The sequence below is a fragment of the Styela clava genome, chromosome 4, assembly GCF_964204865.1.
Source record: "Styela clava chromosome 4, kaStyClav1.hap1.2, whole genome shotgun sequence".
NCBI lineage: Eukaryota > Metazoa > Chordata > Ascidiacea > Stolidobranchia > Styelidae > Styela > Styela clava.
The window spans coordinates 20,648,171-20,671,667 of NC_135253.1; the positions used below are offsets into that span (position 1 = coordinate 20,648,171).

At 35.3% G+C, this 23,497-nt stretch overlaps 1 protein-coding gene across 5 annotated transcripts in view; it reads left to right on the top strand.

Moving 5' to 3' along the window:
- The first annotated feature begins 2,704 nt into the window (after window positions 1-2,704).
- Window positions 2,705-23,497, top strand: part of LOC120326749 (uncharacterized) — a 43,913-nt gene continuing 23,120 nt past the window's right edge. For all 5 annotated transcript variants that reach the window (XR_005567450.2, XM_039393090.2, XM_078111814.1 and 2 more), the window contains exons 1-7: window positions 2,705-2,824; window positions 6,877-6,973; window positions 9,705-9,850; window positions 13,641-13,764; window positions 17,166-17,332; window positions 19,761-19,931; window positions 23,286-23,391. Coding sequence is in view for 4 of the 5 variants with exons in the window: in XM_039393090.2 (XP_039249024.2) it covers window positions 2,746-2,824; window positions 6,877-6,973; window positions 9,705-9,850; window positions 13,641-13,764; window positions 17,166-17,332; window positions 19,761-19,931; window positions 23,286-23,391 (890 nt within the window). In the remaining variant the exon portion in view is untranslated. The remainder of the gene's footprint in view (window positions 2,825-6,876; window positions 6,974-9,704; window positions 9,851-13,640; window positions 13,765-17,165; window positions 17,333-19,760; window positions 19,932-23,285; window positions 23,392-23,497) is intronic.

Here is a 23,497-nt window from a genome sequence, read left to right on the forward strand (position 1 = left end):
GAAATCTTAGCTGTATTAGGCCAGTTGTTTGAATATCTTATAATTAGTAAATAAATAGATCGCCAAGTGGGAATTTCTAGTTCTCAATGTCTATTTCGGATGTATATATACAGCAGTAGCCGGTGAAGTTTTTTTTAAGTGGGCTTAAATAGTAAAATAGAAAGGGTCTCAAGGCTCACCAACCGTCACGTTGGTATAGTATAATTTATAGTTTGTTGAGTAAAATATATTAAAAATGATAATGGGTCGTTGATGTTTCGTTTTTTTTCCTAAATTTGAAAATCAGTCCTTTGTTTCCATACGACTTCAAATATTGACGTCGAATAGGTTTCATTATAATTAGTTTAGTCTAGACATCTCATTGTAAAGTTCGATAAAAGTGTCATTTGGGACTCATTTTCAATCATAATTGTCCTTCAGACTCTGTTTTTTAGCATGAACCATTCGTCAAATAGAAAAATCTAGATCAGAAATAAATAAGGGCATATGCACAATCCCTGTCGTACCTTATGTCTGTTATGATATGAAGGACTTGAACGATGGTTATAAATATACTGTTAGATTCAATTAAATGTTACAGTTTTTATAGTAGCTGTCAACTTGAAATTGAAATGAAAGAAAAATTGAGCGGTGTGAGGATTAAGAAGATTAAATCGACCTGCTAGAAATTAAGTCAATAAAGAAATTCAGGTGAAAAATATATCATTTGAATTTTTAGGAAGGCAAGAATGCAAAGAATGAATCTCCAATTCCTATTTCATTTCTTATACGAAATTGTTCGCACCTCCAACTATAAAAAAGTTAAAAGCGGAAAGCGTCAAACTATGCATTTAAAGTACAGGTTTAATTTTTTGAAATATAGACGTTGGAGGAAGGTGCTAATGTACATAATTATTCCCGGATTACTACTTCATTTTTATCGAACTTTGGTTCGAGAAAAGGGTCTCACCTAACTTATAAAGAGGTAAGATACTGATAGAAAAATTGCAATATCCCTCTGCTATACTTTAGGATTTATATGCATGAAGGTTGATTCTTTCGATATGGACGTTAGAAAATAGCAATTGACTAGAAATTCAAAACAACGTCTATGTTTACTACGACTTATTATTTTATTATTCTTATATGAGTTTACCTCAGAACAAATCTCTGCTCAAGCAGTTAAGGTAGGTATGGAACTACCTTCATTAGGAAGGACTGTGTTTTTTCGGCTTGCATTGGCACTTAAATTTGAAACACTTTAGGTGAGGTTATGGGTAAGGCATTTGAATCCGCGATTTCAATTAACTAGCGATAACCTTTAAGCCAGCAAACTCACAGATCAGAAATTTATTTTTAATGTTTTATTTGTTGAATTATAATATATATAAGATTGTGGTTACCAGTAATTCCGCGGTATGTTTTGATTTGCACAGTTTGGGCATGTCAAATTTATAAACCGTTTTTCTTGAAGCTATAAAGGTTCAACAATGTAAAGTACCTGATCGTTCTGATTGGTCAACGATGCGGAAAAGTCCAAATCAACCCGATTTTGAAATAAATTTTCGCATTTTTGGGCTTCATGGCGGATTAAGCAAGCAAGATACGCACTTGGAAAATTTATTTTGCTAAACATACACAAAGGTAACTAAACACACTTCACCTGTTTGTCTGGCGCACGCTGTGTAAAGGTTGACCCCGAGCAACAAAACCTATCATTTTCCAAATTACTTCCGTGAAAATGAAGAAAATGTGTTCAAAACTTGAACTTCTGTTTCTGTATGATTGTGCTCAAGCGTTTCAGTAATATAGGACGCTCTGTGGAAAAGTTGTGTTTCCTCTAGAGCAGGGGTGGGCAAGGTTTTCGGACCAAGGGCGAAAATTTGGCCCACATAGACTGACGGGCCATGTAAGTGTGACGTAAAAAGTTACATTTTATGAACAATATTTACAGTGTTACAAAAGCAAAAGTGGAAAACAATAAGCTTTGTGCCAAAACTAAATTTAATCGCAATATCAACGCAATTCCTTGAGCTATTTTTTAGTTGAAATCTCAAAATTTGGTTTCAGTTTGGTTGTGACAGCATCAGGTGGGCCAAATTGAATATCTCCAGGGGCCGGAAATGGACCGCGGGCCAAAGTTTGCCCATGTCAGCTTTAAAGTCTAGATTTTAGAATATGTTTTAAATGACAAGGATTCTGTTTCTTTTTGTGGTCAAGCTGTAGCAACATCTACGTATCATTAATTTTTTTAATCACGAAAAAAAATATTATAAATTAGTTTTTTTTTCGTGAGTACGGAACGGTTTGTACTGTGAACGGGTAATACTTAAACCAGGAAGAACAGGCCAGAGGTAAAATTGATCAATTATATCTTATATATAATTTTTGATGATCTATAGATTTCAAGGCCCACCAACCATCATCTTAGTGACAACCTAGCTAGCCTAAAATTAGAGAGTTTTTGCGATTTCCACAATAATGTGAATGAAAGTAATGTATGATCATTCGATATATGAGCCATTTGGCAAAAATTGTATATGTAATGTTAGATTTATAGAAGTTCTTTATGTTTCACTACTCATAATTGAAATTTATTGGAGACCGATTAGAAAATGCTCGACGGCTCACGATTGGGCCTACAAACTTTATATTTTCTAGTTTATTCCTTCACACTTACACTTCTATTTGTATATGTATGTCCTGTTATTTATATTTACAGCCATAGTAAAGTCTTTTATACTAGCCCTACAATCTAGTAATATAATGGAAACTTTGAAGATTGCTTCAATGGTGATTATCAGCCTTTGGATTCAACAGATTGAGTGTCAGAGCGGAAGCGGAGGTTTGTGCAAGGTGTTATTTTTTGTAAAGAATTTTTACACTTCCACTCTAAGCAAGGCTTTATACCAGTGATTCTTGAATTTTCCCCACTTCAAAAATAACTAGCTAACAATAAGCTACAAATATCAGATAGTAAGATGGAAGTATGTTTTATGCAAAAAACACGTTGAAAATACGTGGATGAGACGTAAATATCCAAATTAAAGAAATGTAAATATCCAAAATAAGGCGTGCAAGATCAAATCCTATTATTTTTTAATTGGCTCCACGTCTCCTCATTACATCATTTGCTTTAGATAAACAGTCATTGATACGTAAACAGCTATACTATAGCTGCTATAGTATTATTGTGCAAGACTGGAATTTTTAAATTTTACCACTGTCCGGTTTATTTCATTATAGTTCCGTGAATTCAATTATAGAATGTATATAAAGTAATTTTTATCTTAAAAACTCATTTTAAATTTATTTCAATCAATTCCGATGCAAACTTGAACCATGGATTTATAATGGAAGCTAACTTTCATTCATGCTTGATTCAATATGTTTTTTGTATAAATGACGGAATTATTCAGGGGTTGAGTCAATGTCTAAATTCTAAGATTCATGCATGATGAGACATTTTATCACGTTCACATGTGCTAAGCCAAGGCGGGCTAAGGTTGCGAGATTGAAAAGCCGCTATAATTTTTGAGGAGGCCTTGTGGGTCGCAGTAGGGAAAACCCAAAATGATCAAAATATTGCGATAATAGTTACCACATGGCCCACGCTTGAAAATAGAGGTATATTTTTAATAAAACAATGGCACAAAAACTCAAAAATGTTATGCCAATGCATGTGCTTGGCCAGATATTTGTTTTCTGATGCATGGATTTGATGATGGAGGAAGCCGTGATCGAACTGCGGTTAGGTAAACCACCTTATGACGGCAAGTAGTCCAGCAATTCTTTTGCACATAATTTCTCCAACGGGATTCGAACCTGCGAATTTGCACGAAATGTTTCCGCGGGCTGCATGCGACCCGCGTTTAGAGATTCGGGGCACCCCGTGTTAAACAATGTCAACGTATATAAGTTTATGTTGCATATGTATGTATAGATACCCAAATTATGGTTGGATAACTTCTAAGAAAAATCTTCTGAAATTTTGAAATCTACAATTCAATTTTGTAAATAAAATACTCATCTATAAAACTGCTTGCTCAGAGACTTGTTTTTAGCCGTTGACTTCAAAGGAATTAATCAATGTTCAAAAAAAGCAAAAAATATCCTTTGGGCAAACAGAATTTCCAATAATCGGTGTTTACACGCCTACATTCGCGCTTGCCTTTATTGAACGACAAGCTGTAGGATCGATTGTAATTGTATTTTACTCTAATCGTGTTATGAGGTGGACAAGCTGACCCCAATCATCGTAAAATTACTTTTTCCGCACTTTAGCGCATGTTCTTTTCTCGTCGAACGATGTAAGATATGAAATTAGATACGCATATTTACAGAAGTTAATAATTAAAAATATTTTAATCCAAAACGTTAGCCGTTTCATGCTGTAGGTCTAATCAATGAATGACATAATCAATCACCTAAGGCAATGCTTTCTCAACGTTTTTCAGTTCGCGGTCCACTTTTATTGCCATTTTTTCGGTGCTCCCAAAGTATTCGTACCAAGATGGCGCACAACCTGAACATAGTATGTGTACCAGTTTAGGATTGTTCAGATTGTGCGTCATCTTGGTGCGAATACTACCGGAGCGCCATTTTTTCCGTGCGACCCACAATAGGATAATAATATATGAGGAACGAAATAATGTATCCCCATGTCATTTACTATCAATGCAAAACTTGCATATTGGATATTGGATATTATCAGATCGAGTCTGATAACGACGCACAATTCAAATTGTTACTTTGTTACTTATCGATCTTGATAGGTATTTGTCTGTTTGTCTGTCTGTTAGATGCACACGATATTTCACGAAAGCGAGGTTGAATATGTTCCAAATTTTGCATGTGCATTCATCATATCTCGGACCAGAAGCTCATTGATTTTGGATGAATTATGTCGTATAATTAGCGAGTTATTAATCAATTAGTGATGCGACACGTCACTATAGAGTCACGAATCGAAACCGCAGTTTTGATCGATAAGTCTTCGGTCTCCGACCGATATTCTCGTTTCATAATTGTTATGTAAAGATAATGCCACAATTTCACGATCTAATTGACGACTGTATGTAACATTAGGAAATACTTCCCATATATCTGGTCTCGCGACCCATCTTGTATAGTTTTCCACTGGGTTGGAAGCACTGACTTAAGGCAATGGTTTCGATGGTAGAGTCTAGGGCAGGGGTCGGCAACCTTTTGTCGTTCGGGGGACAAAGTTAAAGGTTGCAAGTCATTGGGGGGCCTCACATATTTTTAGAAAGATAAAAATCGAATGGATGACCGATGAATCACATTGTTTCACACAGATCAGAAGGTAAATTTTAAGCAGCGCGCGAAGACTGGCCATTTGAATATTTTTTGCGCCTTAAACCATTTGCACTTACCTTCAACTTTTCTGCGTTTTGTTGCCATTTGTCTAAATTATAATCAAATTATAAGCTCATTAAACGAGTAATTGTGACTTATATACTTGTTACGTTATAAAATAATTTAGTCTACACGTAAATTCTTTTGCGTAAAGAATATAATCGACTAAACAGCTATAATTTGTTACTATAATTCAGTGAAGCGTCGCGTGCTGGTTTATATTGCTCCGTAGGTTGACGACCCCTGGTATAGGGGTTCTGATTGTTTCCATTAGAATCAGAGAGTCAAATTAATATTTACATATTGTTCCAATATAATCGAATAACAATTCCGTTCGTCACTATTATTAAACTGGTAACACTTTAAAGATCATTTTAGTTTTCCCAGTGCTTCTCTTTTAAATAACATTATTTAATGATATTTTATTAATTAAATGATGTTTTATTTTGCATAAGTCAATTAAAACTATTGTTTAGGGGCAGGGGTGTGCAACCTTTAATTAATACAGGAGGGTTAGATAGAATTAACTGGGTGAAACCGCGGGCCGCCCCTTTGTTTTACATGGGCTTTCTGGTAGTTGCAAGCACAAAACATTTGATTATCGATCTTATGGCATACATACGTTGTTTGCTTCGCACAAGCTAACTGTTAAGACATTGTAAGGGATTGTAATTTTTTCTTGTGGGCCGCATTTGGCCCGCGGGCCGCAGGTTTCACACCTCTGGTTTAGGAGTATCCTCATGCCTTTGAAATGTTGTATTTGGGTTCAGCTCGATTACCAAAACTTAATTAGGGATATATTGGGTACTTTATCAAGTGAACCCTAAAATAAGCTCAATAATGGGCTGAGGCCAAACTAGAAAACTAGGACGTTTTATGAGATGCCACTGGAGCGTAGCGAAAGAGTGTAGCTCAAATTCCTGTTTCTGAAAAAGCCATAACCTATATTCAAAAGCGCTTCTACTTTTTTCATTCAATTTTATTTCAGATCTATGTTATTCTTCAGCAATCAATTAATAATCTTTATCCTTTACAGGGTTTCTCCAAACTATTTTACCACGCCCCACTCGGCACGGCCAACTATTTTCGCGACGCTCAGGAACTGAAATAAAAATAGAGTAAAATTTATTAATACAGAAGATATTAAAAAAATAAAAATGCTTCTGATGAGACCGATGTTCTTGCATTCTTTCCACACAAAAGATCGAATCTTGGCTCTATTTCGATGATGATGGGTTTCGGTACTAATTCCAATTCTTTCAAATTTGATCAATATTTTGTTTTACCGCAACTAATGTCAACAAATCATTTAACGCAACCTCAATGAGCCCCATCGCGGCTCACTGGGGACGGGACTCCAACTTGGAGTAGATCTGGTCTAATATATCAAATCTAAGTCGGGTTAAACCTGAATCCAAATCAGAGTCCAGGTTTCAATTTAATTTGCGAAAATGTGCCTTCATACTCCTGTTTATGAAAGTGCCGTGCTTCTATTTTTATCACTTGATTTTATTTCAGAAAATTGGGGCTGTGAGAACATTACGTTGCCTTTCCACTGCGACGATGGAACATGCGTAAAAAGGAGTCTATTCTGTAATGGAAAACCAAATTGCCCGTAAGTTTGTATGTTATAATATGCATCCTAAGTGATTGAAGACTCTTCCTGAACACTAACACAAATATATTTTTGTAACGTTTCGTCTTACCAAGGTCAGACTTCCTCAGACATACATAGTTCAACACATATATTTGTGTTAGTGTGCAGCAAGACTCTTGAATCACTTAGGATAGTTATCTTTACTCTTTACTCTACATCATTGCAATATATGCATACGGTTCCACCGGTGCAAAAGCATAGAAGACGGTGAAATAGTTGGTCTTGTAGAAACCTAATCGTTAGCGCAATAAAATATATGTTTTAATTTACACTCTTTGCATGTAGTCTAGAGAAATTTTGTATAAAAAAAAAGTGATGCATATGAACGATGCGTGGATTCAGAAGTCTAAAAATGGATTTTCTTTTGCATTTCTCTCTAGTTTTCTCATTTCAGAAAAATATTCTTAACTTGTAGTCAGTCCTATTATTATATATAGGTCATGTTTAATTATATAAGTCACTGTGTATGCTACATTAACATGACACGTTTTACATGAACCTAATACAACACATACGCTGGTCTTCACTGCAGTGCACGTCACTCATTCGCTGCGTTGTGTAACATCTACTATAAAGCAACAAAAATGATACGAGAACATGTACGTGTGTCCCTACGCAGTCTACATTAACGTGACACGTTTTACATGAACCTAATACATTACTTCCGGAACACCAAATAATACGCTGGTCTTCGCTGTGGTGCAAGTTACCCATTCGTTGTGTGTTGTAACGTCTAAAGCTGACATGGTAAACTACGACCCGCGAGCAAATCCGGCCCGTTGGGTAGCCCCATCTGGCCCGCCTGAGAATGCGACAACCAAACTAAAACCAAATTTTGATGTTTCAGATAAAAAGAGTTCGAGAAATTTGTCGAGATTGCGATTAAATTCAATTTTGGCACGAAACTTATTGTTTTCCACTTTTGCATTTGTAACACTGTAAATATTGTTCATAAAATGTAACTTTTTACCTCACACGTACTTCTCACATACTTTTGAAGGTCCTCTATTTTTGCGGAAAGAATTGTTTGTTTTTATTGTAGTTTTATCCTCGAATGAGAAATCTAATGGGCCATTGAATTTTTGTGCAATAATAGTGGTCCACGAAAGAAAAAAGATTGGAAGACACTGGTCTAGTGCCTTATTTAGATCACATGTGCAAAAATACGAGTAGTTACTAAATTCATTAAACATTTTGTAAGAACTAGATATGGCTTAATAATTATGACTAGCAGATGTATAGACTGATATGGGTAATCCTGAAGTATGCGCACCAAGATATCGCACAACCTGAACACTAACCTTGTACACAACCTGAGTTCAGATTGTGGGTTATTGCTTTACATGAACGATTCTATTGGGATTTATTTGGTGTTATTAAGCCTCAATCTCACCCAGGGTGTAAAAAATTGGGTGGGCAGAGCCAATCCGGAAAGATTCCTCTTTTTCCTTACATAGTGAGACATCAGTGGTTGATTGTACATGGCTGCGTTTGCATCGAAGGACTCGAGCGAGCGCCTATAAAAAATCATACAGCCGCAGCGTCTGTGGGAATTAACTCTCGTATAAGTTTTTCTTCATTTGGCGTTCTGGGGGGTATTCAAAAACTTAATAAGAACCCATTTTCAATTTTGTTGGTGAAATCATTTTCTGTCTGATATTGTTTTCAAGTTCCCAAAGTTTTAAACTTTTGTTTTTCAATCTGGTTGAAATTAAAAGGAATTATTTGAATGAAAGCTGTCAAAAATGTCTGAAGATCACCCCAGAATTTTAAATAATTTGAAAAGGAAATATGGATAGACGTTCCATTTATATAAAATATTTTGACGAATGGAATTACGAATTCGAAAGCAGACAAAGAATATATTAAGACCAATTCAAAACTGAAAAAATACTTCAATAAAAGTAAATATCAGTGTCTAAATAAGGTTTAATAACTTTAACATTTTATTACGTCTTTGCATATAAAGGCAATCTTGTGATCAGTGATCTGGAAACCGGGACGTATTTACATTTATTTATAAGACTTATTCGCATTACTGCATATAATTAATACGTTGGAACTTGCCACAAAGCTCCAAAAATGGCTGTAGTGTCATATAAAATACCCCCATAGCAGGTTTCTTGGGCCATTGTTCTATACCCCAAAAAGGGAGTGATAAACACTGAAGTGGTGAGCAGTCAGTAAAGCAGGGGTGCACAACTCAAATGAGGATACGTTACAAAATTTTCAAAATAATCTTGTCGCGTGCCACCCACAATTGTGGTATTGTAAATTAACTCCCGTAAAACGAACAAATTTGCAATAACAATACATAAAAACGAATATCTATTTATTGAAATAATTCAATGTCCTGAAAAAAAACTGCTGATTTTGATATAAACGTGATATTTTATTGTATATCATAATTTTTTTTTTTTACAAAACCGTTCGCGTGCCACGTTTGAGCGTATGGCGTGCCAAATTTGGCACGCGTGCCCCCTGTTGTGCACCCCTGCAGTAAAGGGTTGAAAAAAATGAAAACCACTAATTGATATCAAATTCTCTGGAATTGAAGATGTACAGATGTAAATTCCTACGTTAGTGAGGCTTTAAATATTTGATCTTTCTGTCTATAAAATTAGGCATCGATCTTTTGTTTTCCTGTATATTTGCTTTCAAAATTTATAATCTTGCATTTTTATTTCAGTGACGGTTCAGATGAAACTTTGTACGATCCTATGATACACAATGGTAGCCGTGGGATAGCCTGTCAGTCCATTAGAAACGTCAGCGATTCATTTTGCTTCTTAGATGAAAGATATCGTTGCGATCATGATATAGAATGCATGGGAGGCAAGTGTTTATATGTCTAAGTTTTAAGTATAAATGCAAAACTTTTGGCACTCCCGTCCGAAGTCTATAACATAAAAACTAACTTTATAAACATAACATCGAAGGTTTTCTCTGTCGTCTAGTTGATTCAAACCAAACGTCATAAACATGGAAATTTCCTTCTTCCGCCTAATTAATTAAAATCACACTTCCTAACATGGCATCAAAGTTTTCTTTTGTCGCCTAATTAATTCAAGATTCGGCCAAACCGATTTGTCAGCCCAATAACATTCTTCGCGTGAAAACATTCGAATGATAATTGGGCAATTCTTAACGAGCAAACTCGTGGGTCCGACTCTACGCCAAGTCTCGACATGTATTTTGTCATGATATCGGTAAGAGCTGAAAAATGCTGCCTCCCACATGTAGGTCGTTGCAAAAAACAATAAAATTTAATCATTAATTGCCTTTTCCGACAGAGACGGATATATAAAGACGGGCCATATAAGGTCAGACTGGTCAGAATCTCCCATTCAAGCTTGATCATATGAAGGTGCTCCCCCTCCCCCCAGGTTAGATAATATGAAGACCCCCCCCCCCCCCCCTTCATAAGATCCAAAGTGATTATATAGGCATTTATGGCACAATATCTATATTGATATACTATTGTTTAGCACAATCATTGTTATATATATTGATAACTATTATTACAAGTCGGTTCATATTTGTGATTCAGTCCCTGTGCTGTAAAATTTGCCTGTATAACAGTGCGGGGTCGTGTACAACGACCAGTTCAATTATGTGGTTTACAACAAGCGTGCGTGGATTGGCGAATAAATTGTTTGGCGCAATAACTTGAAAATTATAGCAATCCGATTATAATGCTATATAATCCCAGACTAACTTAATCTATATGGATTAGTTGAATCTGAATTTGCTTTTCTTGAAATCGATGATAAAACAATTTGCCATATATGTTTACTATTTATTATTATTGCAGCGCTTGATCATTGGTTCTCAACATCCATTCTTTTATGGCTTATTTACACCGCCAAAATAAAACTTGCAACCACAATCATTTAATAAAAATTTCAAGTATCATTATAATATTTTTTATTATTACAGACTATACATTAAAATAGGTGAATGATCAAACTAATTCTTCTGTGTATTTATCAGATTGTAGAGATGAACTTTCTAACCGTAGTTCAACCTTAACATTTACATCAGCAGATAACTAACTATAAATTTCAGCAATACATTTTGACCTTGGGGCCTACTCTTCTGTAGACTCTATGAAAACGTCGAAAACGTCGTCCCATTTTTAAAATCCATCACGTTCGGACCACGCTAGATAATGCGCTAGATCACTCTTAACACGACTCTAAATAAGATATTATTCATTACTAAAAATGCCTATGGGTCGTAATCTTTTAATCTCATTTACTAAGCCAAACATGATTTTTTTCACGAAATTTACTTTAAAGGCTTTGTACAATCATCTAGTTATATATAGGAATGCTACACACATGTCACAATTTTGACAAAATCTTTCCGTTTTAGGAAGGCAGATAGATAACTATGAGCGGGATTATTGCATGGATTTTTTGTACATAGCCACCTTCAAAAAAAAAAAAAACATTTCCGCCAACGTTTAAAACGAGAATACCGGTTGGAGACCGAAGACTTATCGATCGAAACTGCGGTTTCCATTCATGACTCCATAGTAACACCGCGTGTCCCATCACTAATTAATTAACAACTCTCTAGTTATACGACATATTTCATCCAAAATCAATAGGCTTCTGGTCCGAGATATGATGAATGCACTACAAAATTTGGAGCAGATTCAACCTCGCCTTCGTGAGTGATCGCATTGATCTAACAGACAAACAAACAAACAAACAGACAAACAGACAGACAAATACCTTTTAACATACTAACGATCTTAATATCGATAAGTAATAAGGAATTTAGTAATTATCTAGTTAGGGTTTGGGTTAAGGTTAGGAATGTATTTGCGCTGGGAATTCAAATTTTCAAATCATTCCAAACCTTAACTCCTACTAGATAATCACTAAAGTTGTTATTTTGAAAAGTGGCGGGGTATGTTTTCTTCAGAACCCACATTTTTGCATTCGTTGCTGAGACTTCGTGAAAAAGACTTGACTTGATAGCTTGACTTCTTGTTTTCCCGTTACCCGTCAATAGGCATTGATTTACCATACGATTAAGCCATTTTATGGCCTTTTATCTCAACCGGAACATTGTGAAATCCTATTTAATTTCATGCTTATTAGTGTTTTTTTAAATAAGTCTTTCCAATGTACGGTCTTACCGTTCACTTAGCCTTTGCTATACTTTCTGGGCGAAAAATAAATAAAAACAATTCGTTGAAATCACTTTAAAAATACTAAAATATTGAATAAAATTTTGAGTTTAGTCAAAAACTATCTTTTCATGAACTTCAAAATTAACATAGTTTATGTAAGTATGTATACTGAGTCCACGGACGAGAGTCGTGGTAACTTAAAAAAAAACGGCGCCCCAGAAGTGTGTGTTCTAATATGGAGGTAACTATTTTTGTTCGCCTACTTTACATCAAGTTGTGTAAAGGGACTGAAACCTATGGTCAGGGGGTATATTCACTTGGCTAACACAGTCCCCGTACTCATAAAAGAACCAAAACAAGGAAAATCGGAATAAAATTAGGGCCTAACCCTAATCTGGTACACACACTACGGGAATACCTAAAAAACTAATATTCTAAATAAAATTTCGATTTAAGTCAAAAGTAATCTTTTCATGTGCTTCAACGTTGCTTTTTTTTTTAAATAATCGTTATTTGTTCATTTATTTCCGTCAAATCGTTCCGACAACTTCTCCCTCAGGATGGCCCATTAGCATTTAACATTATTTCGAGTCTTTTAGGACGTCAAACTTGATAACAAAGCACGTCAATCACGTCTAGTTGATATTTATTTAGTTGAAGTGGGTAAAAGTGCTATCGCAGGTGACCTAACCCTAATCTGGTACACATACTACGTTCCGGTGTCCGCCATCTTGGTTCACATACTTCGGAGTACCTATTATTTTCACAACATAGTGCAAATGCACATTGTATATACAGAATAAAATAAAATTGTATGGCATCATAAAAGAACAGTACTGGTTACTACCGAACAGCGACAATTATGAATAACATTAAATTAAATTATACTAAAGTAAAATAGGGAATCCAACATCATAACAAAGGTTTGGCCTATGAATACGTTCAAACGACCGGATATCTCCAGTATTCACTAGCAACAAACGATTGGCGCTTCGTAAGGCTGGTCATTTCAAATCGAATTTTCGAATCAAATCGAATAGTAAATTATTCGAATCAGTTCAGGGCAAAATTTTGAATTGCCGTCATCTTGTGTTTTTTTTCCGCCAATGGTCGAGATGAATTTTCAAATTTTTTTTTTGAAAAAGCCATATTTTTTCAATGCAATTCCGACATATGACTTTTCTCTGTAGTGATTTATTGATAAAAACGTGTTTTCATTGTGTGGACGCTCAGCAATCTGTCTGAGTGATGTATTCTCTGTTTTCAGTAATTCATGTGTTGACAGGACCAATTACAATAAAAAAGACTCATACAATTACATATTTCTCATTTACTCCCGAGTATTCGAGATTCGATTCGATTCGAAAAACATACTTGATTTGATTTTGAAATCATCAGATATTCGAAAATGCCCAAAATGTCCAGTCCTATTGATTTGGAGTTCTTTCGCCCAATTAATAGCAATACGATTTGTTGCAGGCGTGGATGAATGCGACTGTGAATCAACTTTTCAATGCGACAACGGAGAATGTGCTTTAAAAATCATGTTTTGTGACGGCATAAAGGATTGCACTGATGGAACAGACGAACACGTATATAACAGGTCAGAATGTAGATACAGTATAAGAAAAATGGTACTCCCAAAGTATGTGAACCAAGATGGCGAACAACGTAACGTAGTATGTGTACCAGGTTAGGATTAGGCCATAATTTTATTCCAGTTTTCCTTATTTTAGTTCTATTACGAGTTTGCTAACTAGCCAAGTTACTCTCGTAGTATTTGTACCTGAAATTATGTCCTAACCCTAACCTGGTACACATACTAGGTTCCTGTGTCCGCCATCTTGGTTCACATATTTCGGGAGTACTGAAAAATATAGTCGTCCGTTGTTCTCTCTAAGAAGTTCGCCATTATTTTATACATATAGAATCAGTAGCTTCTGGTACTTGGATGGTCTGCTGTATTCTCGCTCAGAGATCTCGCTTCTTCATTTCTGACTGAGTGCGCGCGACCTTTCTTCGAGCAAATTTCTTTAAAAATAAGAGTCCCCAACCTCATTCGTTCTCTCTGAAAAGTTAGTCATGCAGATAAGTTATGGTGTTTTTCAAAAAAAAGTCGTTAACCATCGGTCGCACCTGTCCCACGCTTGTCTCATTTGTTCCATACTTAAAGATTATGCATTAGATGGGCTGTTGAAGGGGAAACTAGATAGCGATCGGAGACCGCATGTTCGATCTTGCGATTTCGATTACCTTGCTTTGACTCAATAGAAACACCGTGGCTTTTGGTCCGAGATCTGATGAATGCACAGGCAAAATTTGGAGCAGATTCAACCTTGCTTTCGTGAGATATCGCGTGACATACGAAAGTGAAACAAACAAACAAACAAACAGACAAATACCTATCAACATACCTACCGATCGAGATCGATAAGTAATAAATATTGTTGGACGTGAAGTGGACCCTTGAATTGTTTTGTTGAATTGTTTTTGTTCATATTCTTTTTGATATACTTATCGCTTTTCTCTTTAACTACTGGGCCAAATGATTTGAAATTTCCAGTGGGTAAAATTGTTGTTTTTGCTAGAACAGTGGTTGCCAAACTTTTTGATATCGTTAATCTTCAATCGAATTACCACAAGCTCGATTACCGCTTCCATTAAGTATCGTTATCACTTTTACTTTGACCAAAATAGCAATAATACTAACACCTATTGCGACTTTAATATTTTAAACTTGTCCTGGCTCAGCATTTTGGCCCTCGATCTGTACAGAGAAAGGACTATATAAGAGCATTGAATGTTCAGCTTTTCCGCAGAAATCACAAGTACGGAAATTACAATAAAAATTGTTGAAACAGTGAACGTCTGGATTACCCCTAAAAATTGCCAAATTACCTTTTTTGGGCTAATTACCCCCAGTTTGGAAACGGCCCGGGTTCCAAATAGCGACTGTCATAATGGCGACTTCATAATAGCGACGTAATCAAGTGAGCCACTGTCAAAACAGCAACTGTCATAATTGCGACCGCATTAAAACAGCGACTGTTATGATAGCGACTTAACTTTTTGTACAGGAATGACAAAACCAAGTTAGCCCCCCCCCCCCCCCCCACACACCTTCTATCCTCCACACCCTTACCTTAACTTTGTGCAAACCACTGTGCTAGAAGGCTATTACCTTAATTATTTTCAATTTTTGTAGGCTTTATGGAATTCGTTTTTACTGTAAAGTTTAGCGTGACGTCAACATGAATAAAAAATGCGCACAGTGTGTCAGTTCTGCGATCGTATTTAAGCGATTTCGTGGTCAGACTACCGTTACTGTAAATGGTTCGATACCACTTCGCTTTGCCATTCCTGTACATATATATGAGCATTTCTCTCTTGTATTTTATGAATGAACAGGACGTAGAAAAAAAATTGGAAAAAGTTTGTAAAATAAATACAGTACTTGAGGTGAAATAGGAAGTAATTTCACGTCGAAAGATTAGGAATTTGTACGATTTAGGTATATTATCTAAGCGCGTCATAATTCCATAAGATTTCGGAAGCTATTTGCGTTTTAGTGCTTCGCTTAAAGATTAGTCTTTTGGTGACTTTGGTTGAGATAATTGTTCTGAAAAATATTTTTGATTGATTAATTGAAGAAGACTCAATTTCCGAGTAAGGGTAAACGCACTCACTCAGAAGAAACTCATCTTCTGGCAAAGTCATGGAACCAACTGTGTGCTATTTTTAATACCCTATATCGAATCGATATTTTTTGTTATTTTTTTTCATATACGACGCGACTTGCTCCGCTGATATTTAACTGATATTTAACGGTATGCGAGAAACTATTGACGGATCTGTTTTTGTCCGGTTCGGAATTGCCTACTTGATTTATTATATACCCTGGCTGATAAAGGTACTCGACATGAAACTTTAGTATCCGAGATGTGTAACTTGCAAAGCCAACACAGTTAAGTCGATACTCACGAAGTATGTCTACCAGGTTAGGGTTAGGGCATAATTTCATTCCGATTTACCTTATTTTAGTTATATTACGAGTTAGGGGACTGTCTGTGTTAGCCAGGAGAAAATACCCCATGTCCATAGGTTCAGTTCCTTTACACAACTTAATGTAAAGTAGGGGAACAAAGTTAGTTACCTCCATATTGATACACATATTTCTCATTGCTTTATTGTGCCCGACACTGCGCAAAAATGATCTTATGTATAAGTATAATACACAATACAATCTTTTAAATTTTGGATACCGTACAAGAATGATCTACCGTTCTCCGCCTAAAATACGCATTATCATGTTTCATTAATTTAGTTTAAGATGGTAAGCTTGTTTTTAGCACTTGCGTGATCACATCAATTGTCAAAAACTTCTAATAGGTTTTAGACTTCATTATTTCCCAATGTCAACAGAGAAATTCCATTACCTTATCTGTATTTCATAAAAAAAACTCATGTAGTTGAGTACGAGCCAAAAGTTCATTAAATCGTCTTGTTGGCGTCCACACGGACAAGGGTACATTTCGCGCAATCGTGTCTTTTATTGAAGTCCTGTTCATGTATTTCTTTACTGGTATAACGTCTATATATCATGGGGATGATGTTAAATTTTAAGGCAGACAAACATACATATATACACACATTTCGCCATTCAACTAACGCAATTTACAATGTTATCGGTAAAAGAATTCTGGGAAAGTCCAAGTATACATCAGTTGGATTTACTGAAGGCCAACTACTTACCCTTCCTCTATGTATTTGCGATTGTAGATCCGTATGCTTATAATGATGCATCGATGCTGTTGCCATAATTAAGAGGGTTATTATAATATGACTGTCTGGGGAAGTCTGACCTCGGTCATACGAAACGTTACAGAAATACATTTGTGATAGCCTTGTGCAGAAACCTCACAAAAAAATTCAAATTGGGGTGAAAACTAATCATTATAAGAACGGGATAGAAAAAAATTCATTATGGGATTCTTTGAATTTTAGAAGCGAAGGTGGATTCCAGTGTCAAGTTACCAAGAAACATGTTACATTGAGTTGTAGGTTGCCAGATGCCCATGTGTGTGACGGAACTTCAGAATGTCAGTGGGGAACGGATGAATGTTTCTGCGACTTCAGCGGTGGATCGAAAAAGGGAATTCCAATTGACGATGGTAAGCAGAGTTTTTGTACGGCCTTCAAGTAGAACGATGCCATATTTAGATAGTTTCTCATAAATATGAATATATATATACATCCTTTAACGACTTACGCGACTTAAGTGTTTGTTTTGTAATTGCACTGTTTACCTATTCTTGGCACTATTGTGGCCCGCGAACAATTCAAAAATAATTTTGTGGCCCGCGAAGCCGACAACCTTGGACCACCCTGAGGCCCTAGGCCCTAAAGCAGTGGTTCTCAAACGTTTGAGCAGCGCCGACTTTTTAGAATTTGTCAAGCCTCGCGCTCCACCTCAAAAATAACTAGCTTACAATAAGATACAAATAACAGATAGTAAATATCCGAAATACGGCGGGCAAGCTCAAATCCAACGTATATTTTTATTTTTAAGTATCTTCACGCCCTCTCAAAAAATTAATTCGCCCCCCCCCCCCCCCCTAACGGGCTCGCCTCACCGTTTGAGAACCAGTGCCCAAGAGGTTATATCGTCATACTAAACTATGTTGGCATCGCATTTAACATATCTCGGCTTCCAATGCCACGCACTCTCATAGGTAGGGATTTGTTCAAAAAGAATTGTTTCAAAACATTTGTTTCAAATCAAGTTTTTTTTGCCTGTTTTTTTGTTCAAAATGGCTGTACTATTTGATTTTTTTGTATTAAATAGGTTGAAGAAAAATGAATGTAAAAATTCCCAAGCGCTTCCTATTTGCAATAAATCTCTCAAAACGCCACAAATATCGATAGAGGCTCATGCAAAAGCCATTACGTGAATGACCCTGCTGCGATGAAACCACCTTGCGAAAATTAAAATGCGATCGAATAAATGAGTTTGTATAATCTTGAAAAACTCTATCACTTCGACCATAAAAACAAAGTATGCTAAGCATAAATTAACCAAACAGTATTAACCGTAATATTGCCATCATTTTATGAAAAAAATGTCAATACATGAACTCAAAATTCATATTATGGCTCGTGAGCTAATTTTCATGATTTTTCTTACTCAAAACGTCCCTCTGATAACTCGGCTAAACATTCCGGGTAAAATATTGACTTGGACTTTGGTGGAGATACAAACGTGGCGATAAATGTACGCAATAGAAGTAAAAGTCAAAATAAATTTTTTTACTTACATCCCTGAAATTATAATTCCGGCTGCGTGTGCAGCTGCCAGAATGCAACGTTTTGGCGTAGTTTCGCGGCGATGCAAGGGGTATTTCAATAAAAAATACAAAAAATACAGAAAAAATTGGATTTAAAACAAGCCCTTGTTTTAAAACACGATGTTTGTTTTGTTTGCCCGCGAATTCTAATTCTTTTAAGCAGAAAAATAGTTTTTATACGGCCTTCGCGTGTAGAAAATACCGTATTCAAACTATTTCTTAAATATAAAATTATATATATATACACTATTTAACGACGATTGCTGGTAATTTCACTGTTTTTTTTTATTGTAAACGATTTTTCCAACACATCCTACTCTTTGGGATTAAATTTCTGCTAAACAGGTGGAACTACTACTACACTTTAAAATCGTATTTTCGCGGTTCAGCTTTATTACTCATCGGTTTTGAACTTGAGATCTTTCACACGTAATGCCAACATATCTGGGCTATGGCACTCACGATTTGCAAATAAATTAATGAATTTTAGAATTCGTAAATCCTGGGTTCCTAATAAATCCAAATACTGAATGTTTTTTTTTATATCAAATACATGATGTACTGGTTTATTCAATTGAAGACTAACACCAAATCTAAGTATTCTGTACAAACATTTGGAGATTTGCTTTATACCAGTTGTGAGTTTTATTACTGCGTCTTTACGAGTTTCTTAATATTTTGGTACGTATTTTTAGTTGTGATTAATACAGAAATAGGATTTGTGGGTGTGTCAAAATTTGCAGTTTGGTTTGGCAATTGTTTATAAGCGGAAAATAATGTGGCCCGCACGCTACCTTTAACTGTTCGAAAATGACAAACATGGACAAACTCGCGCTTGGGTAATAATCAAATGTCATGTCATCGCATATTTATCTCGCTACATTTTATCTTCAAACGAGACTCGATAGAAACAATTTATTTTGCCAAAATAGTTTTCTATTGTTCTAGAATTGGAGATAAAAAAAGAATTTCAAATTTTGAGTGGGCGGCAATCCTATCACTTTACTCGGCGAGACCATACATTATGCTTTAATGCAGATTTAAATAAAAAATAAAAAGTGTCAAAAAAAAACAAAAATGTCGGGTGTAAAAATTTTCTACTTTTCCTGGAAAAACGTTCTTCTACCGTATCTCAACTCATTTTCATGTGAATTTAATGTGCCTATTTGACCCAGTAGAACATAAAGTTTGTTGACCGTTGTTATGAGCAAACGACGTGAAAAAGTTTCGTATAAAAAATAGGCTTCTTTTTCAGCGTTTTCGAACGACAAATGTTTCCGCTGTTTGGATAAAAGTTTGGTCATTCCCAACAACCGTGTCTGTGACGGAATAATGGATTGCAAAGATCTGTCTGATGAGTGTTTATGTAAACATGAACAAAAGAGATCGGAAGAAACAAAAAAGCTTTGCGACAGCGTTTGCATAGGTAAGTTTAAGTAAAAATAGGGTGTCTATAAAGTCTTAGAACAATTTTAAAATTACAAGAGGACTTTATTGATATCATATATTGTTTTGGAGCTCACAGATATATTAAATGAAGTAAAACTACTTGATTAAAAACAACAAACCTGGTTAAGGTATATTGAGAACAGACTTCATAACAAAATCGAAAGTGTATAGAGACTTCAGGGACACCCTATATATCCCACGTTTTATAACTGGGGAGAAATTGTCTTTCTTTGGGAAGAATTTTGCTTTGCATTTCCTGTAGTATTTTTATTATTGTTTAGTTCTTTATTATTACCATATTTATCTTTTTCCAACTTTTTTTAAAAAATTACTTTAACTGTACAAATACGGGGGTGCGACTTGTGCAAAACATCATTTAAGGGTCCATTGAAGGTTGGCCAGTAAAGTAACTTTTAGGAATAGTGAAGGTCGAATAAACAAAATGAGGAATTTAACGAAAATAGTTTAGAAATACATCAACGCGAAACATTTTTATGCGGGAACAGCATCGCCCTAAGATGACGATGCAAGTCAATAATTCACCTTATATAAAGACAGCTGGTTTGGTTATTAATTTTGGTTAGAGCTAGAAAATGGGAAAAATAAAAAAAAATATTATAAAATAGCCATTTGTAAATTCATTAAATACTATCGAACTCCGTCATCTAAGTCAAGCAATTATGAAAAAAGATATTCTCATGTTTGATCTGTATTTTTCTAAATGTTCTTGAGACAAAATATGAGTCTAAATCATATGTTTTTGACAGGGTTTAATGTACTCGTTATGTAATATGACTCCACTCATTTTAGGTTAGTACATAGAGTCACGGCAAGCGATGTGTATTTCATTCCCACTTCCGAAGAGGACTTTTAGGCTGCTTTGTAGACACGGATTTGGTTTTATTCCATCCATTCTGACATAACTGTATTATAAATTTTGGTCAGAGGAAAAATAGAATTAAGAAAATCTTATTTGTTGAAATATAAAACATAGTATTATATATTAATCAACCTTATATTAACAAAATTTGAAGCATAAGTGTAATAGTCTCGGGTATCTATCTGAAATATTTTTAAAAAATATGTAGAATATTAAATCTTTATTTTTGACAGGTTTTAATATACTTCAAAGGTAGAAAGACAGAGATTTATTTGCGTTTGGTATTACAATTATATTTACCTCGTGAATAAAAAATCGATATTAATTTGAAGAACAAATAAACTGCCGTGTGTTAACATTGAACCTTTTGAAAACGAAATTTGATTTGGTGGCGTGGCATTAAATAGTGGCGCCAGACAGAAGTTGTTATTTAAATAGGAACAATTCGGCTTTGCTGTTATTTGTCAACCGGTTCATCTCAAATATTTAATATTTGTTAATCGAAGATTTGCTGTTGGAAATTACGTGTTTTTGAATCATTTTTTAGTCAGTTAAGGGGACTCCCAAGATATGCGAACCAAGATGGCGGACATGGTACACATACTACGTTCCGGTATCTGCCATCTTGGTTCACATACTTCGGGAGTACCCAATAAATTATTATTACCAGTAATCGTTATTCTAATCTAGAGAAGTGTTTTTCAACCTTTTTGAGGAATTGGAAACCCAACGGACATTACAAAAGTTCGAGGAATCCCGGTGCAATTATTATTCTCTGAATTGTATATTATTTACGGTTTATAATTTATATCGTAGTTCTAGTCACCAGTTTTCCACCAGTGAACCATGGCCCATTGCTGGGCCACAGGTGGGCCACAAATCTATTAAAAATGTTATACTTATTGATAAATTAGTTAAATTTGATTGTATTATAAATGATTGATAATGCTGTGCTTGCTACTAAATAGTAGTTTTAATCTTAATTATCAAAATGGATGTGCCTATCTAAGGCCAAAGGCCAAACTAAGATCATTCACATTCAATTTTTTTGAAATTCATTACACTCTGTCACGCGAATAAAGTCAAGGTCAAGATTAATAATAATGTATATTAACGGAAACGATAAAATTGTCAAATCTGTCTGACTTTCAGAATTAATTGCAAAAATTTGCATTTATAAGACACCAAATAAACCTAACATTTGAATCATGTAATGTAATAGGCTATTATATAAAATTCTAAAACACATAATCATTACGTAAAACGATGCCAATAGATCAAATTTAAAAATAATTGACGGTTTGCGCAATGAATAACTTGTCGGGAACACGTATGCCACCGTACCTCTGATTACCTTGATCAAGTTCGCAGGTTTCAAATCCCAATTCAAGTTCCGGCGCTCTACCAATATGGAGGTTTTTACATCAAGCTGTGTAAAGGGACTGGAACATATGGACACTCGGCAAACACAGACAATCCCCGAACTCGTAATAGAACTCAAATAGGGAAAATCGGAAAAAAATTAGGGCCTAACCCCCAATCTGGGAGGAATGTGGAATCACACGCTATACGGGAGTACCCATATTCCGACATAACCGAGTCGCAACCCCTGTTCACGTTTAAAATGCTAAACAGTTCGAAATATGCAAGCGCGCCACTGGATCCTACGTATTCTATTGAAATCGTGAGATTTATGTTTTGCATCAATTTTTAATAATTGTCTTTCGAATCAAGAGTCAAAAAAGTACAATAGATACAGTACTTTGTGTAAGATTGGTGTACTCTTTGCGACCCCTAAAATTTGTTGCGCGGCCCCCAGTTTGGGAAGACTTGCTCTATAGATGACTGAGCCGTCTTATCCACTTTCCTCTATCCCAGGATAAATACAAAACTCGTACGACCTATATAGGCCTGCCTACGTTTGTCTTGTAAACGTCCTGAAAGAAGTAAATATATGAACCGAACCATCATGTGATAAAAAGGTCATGTAATAAATTTGAAGTTCATATTAAATTCAAAAGATTTTGATTCTTACAAAATCTCCAGTGCTGCTTACATACCCGAAGCTTTGTTTACCCAATAAAACCCCCAAAAAGTACGTATTTGGCCACATTTATAAAGCTTCAGTAAGGAAATAAATTGAGTAATTAATGCCAAATAGAAACACAATGATCCCGATACCACAACAGCCCCCTATGTATTAGTTGAAGCTTATAAAAAAATTGAAAATTGGAACTTGTGGAATTATTTTGGAAAAACTTACTTACGAAAGCTTTTATACATATACATAATTATATGAAATTTAATAAATATGCACTTTTTATTTTTTACACTTCTAGAGCGCCCAAGAATGACGTCTTATCAGCGTCGTGCGTACTCACTCATAAGTAAAATAAACTAATCTATACTTTTTCGTACACCTTTATGAATATTTTGTCAACTTTCATACAGGCGATCAATGCAAATGCCCAGGACAACTTCAATGTCAACCGAGAGTCAATAACGGAACAAAGGGCACAACAGTATGTATCGACCCGGAATCGATTTGCGATGACATGTAAGTGAAAATATACTTTGTTATGACAAACGCTAATTAGGCACGAAGTGAACCTATGAATTGATTTGTAAGTTTTTTGTTGTCGTTGTTGCCTTTCTCCTTAACT